A 1,906-nucleotide genomic window follows, 5' to 3' on the forward strand; every position below is an offset into this window, starting at 1 on the left:
GTCGATGACCTGCTATGGCTTTTCAATCTGCCACCAGTTGGGATGCCGGTCAAACCAAAGACTGACGGTCAGGTAAATGATGAACATCAGACACAAATATATATTGTAACTTTGCAAGTACAATCGAAGTCATATGCTTCTAACTGCTTGTAATTTGCAGGATAAGGCACTCATGGGCCGTGTATTGGCTCATTTGAAAGAAGTTTCCTCCATTGTGCGGGAAGCCAGTGCACAACAATTTGATAGGATGAGCACCCTTGAAAAAAAATGGACGAGTGCCTTAGGCGTACACTTGCCAACGGCAGACGCACGGAAGACCTCATCACAGAATTCAATGTAAGTATACCATTATGAATTTCTATAAATATTTTTACTATCAATACTCTCCACACTAACACATTTTTTTAAAGAACCACCGCTATGGAATATTTGATGCTAATCACCCAGGAGTAGAGGACATACAGCTATCTAACCTAGGAGTACCTGCGGACCCAATGGAGGTCCCAGGAGAGAATACTACTCACTAGCAAAAACAAAAAGAAGACACAGAGGTCATTGCCAAAGGCATTTCTGCTAAGGGAATACAAAAAGATAGCATGGATGCCCCCATGAAGAACGTAGCTGAAGATTTGCAGCCTGCTCCTAGTTTGCAATTGCGAAAGCATTCAAAAACCACCACAAGCCTTCAAGCTTTCATGGTGATACACATTTCACATATAACTGATTTTGTTTTAAGTTAATGCAGATTCGTAGCTAACATATGATCTTCCATGTTCAGGATGAAGAAGACAGAGCTGTTGCTGCAGCTTGCAAGGAGAGTCTCAAGAATGTTTCACATCTTTATAAAGAGCTGGATGCTTCGCAGGGTGCTCCGAGTTTGGATTCGCGAAAGCATTCCAAAGCCACCACAAGCCTTGAAGCTTTCCTGGTGATGCACATTTTACAGTTAACTGGTTTTGTTTTTTTATTTCGCACAGATTACAAGCTAACAAGTGCTTTATTTTGAATCACAGGATCCTCTAAATTTGAGCCACAATGAGAATGTGCGAAAGGCTGAAGAAAGAAGAGATCAAGATGATGAAGATGTCAGTATTGAGGTGGGGGGAGAGGCAGGTACCAAAAACAAACACCGGTCTGCCAAGGCTAAGGCAATAAGGGAGCCGGAAGAGACCCATGTCTTCCCAGTTGATGAGGACAACTATGATGATTCTTTAGCAAAGCAGCGACAAGATAGTGTGGTTGATTCCATGCTACCAACTCGTACGAGCATCCGGAAAAGACTGGCATCTTCATTATTGTGCAATGAAGATTATGTTCTATACGATAGTGATAAGAAGAGAACGAAAAACAGGACCCCATCGGAGTCTACCAACGATTCCAAGGACACAAACAATACAAAGAGGAAAAACCGTGCAAGCATTTTTAAAGATACAGACACAGGTGCTTCGAGGCTGGAGACCGACCTTGACAAGTTTCGATGGAATCACGTGGCCGAAATTGTCAACACCTTAGATCTTGATAAACAATTGGTGGTAATTGATGACATTGTTCTGCTACAGAAGAATTTGCAATGCCTCACCATGAAAGATGGAGTTTAGATGACAAATAGTTGGGTCACGTCTCAGAATAGAAGGGGTAGACAAATGTGGGGAACCGAGAACCACCTGCTCTGTAAGAAACCCATGGAAAGTCAAGAAGTGCACGGATTAAAAACCGCTTTACTAAAGAAAGTGAGTTCACTAAGAGGGGAGAGACAAAGGCGGACGAACTAAGATATTTGCCAAATTATTTTATCAATTTTCTTTTGCACAGTACAATTAACTTGAATTTTGTTTTAGTTGGTTGATGTTGTGATTCAGATCATGCGTCATGATCATCCTAAGGACATAAGGGACGGGCAACTGGT

The 1,906-nt window shown here is 41.9% G+C and overlaps 1 protein-coding gene across 1 annotated transcript; it reads left to right on the top strand.

Annotated features, from left to right (window-relative positions):
- The first annotated feature begins 596 nt into the window (after positions 1 to 596).
- LOC147984766 (uncharacterized) lies at positions 597 to 1,598 on the top strand. The gene is made up of 3 exons (XM_087541255.1): positions 597 to 698; positions 779 to 928; positions 1,014 to 1,598. The coding sequence occupies exons 1-3, from the start codon at positions 597 to 599 to the stop codon at positions 1,596 to 1,598; spliced, it is 837 nt and encodes a 278-aa protein (XP_087397381.1).
- Positions 1,599 to 1,906: the final 308 nt, after the last annotated feature.

The sequence above is a fragment of the Triticum urartu genome, chromosome 2A (assembly GCF_056163025.1).
Source record: "Triticum urartu cultivar PI428250 chromosome 2A, HENAU_Tu73, whole genome shotgun sequence".
Classification (NCBI taxonomy): domain Eukaryota; kingdom Viridiplantae; phylum Streptophyta; class Magnoliopsida; order Poales; family Poaceae; genus Triticum; species Triticum urartu.

Coding starts and splice junctions, on each gene's coding strand:
- LOC147984766 (XM_087541255.1), top strand. CDS start 597: ATGGATGCCCCCATGAAGAACGTAGCTGAAGATTTGCAGCCTGCTCCT. Junction 699..778: donor CAAGCCTTCAAGCTTTCATG/GTGATACACATT, acceptor TTCCATGTTCAG/GATGAAGAAGACAGAGCTGT. Junction 929..1,013: donor CAAGCCTTGAAGCTTTCCTG/GTGATGCACATT, acceptor TTTGAATCACAG/GATCCTCTAAATTTGAGCCA.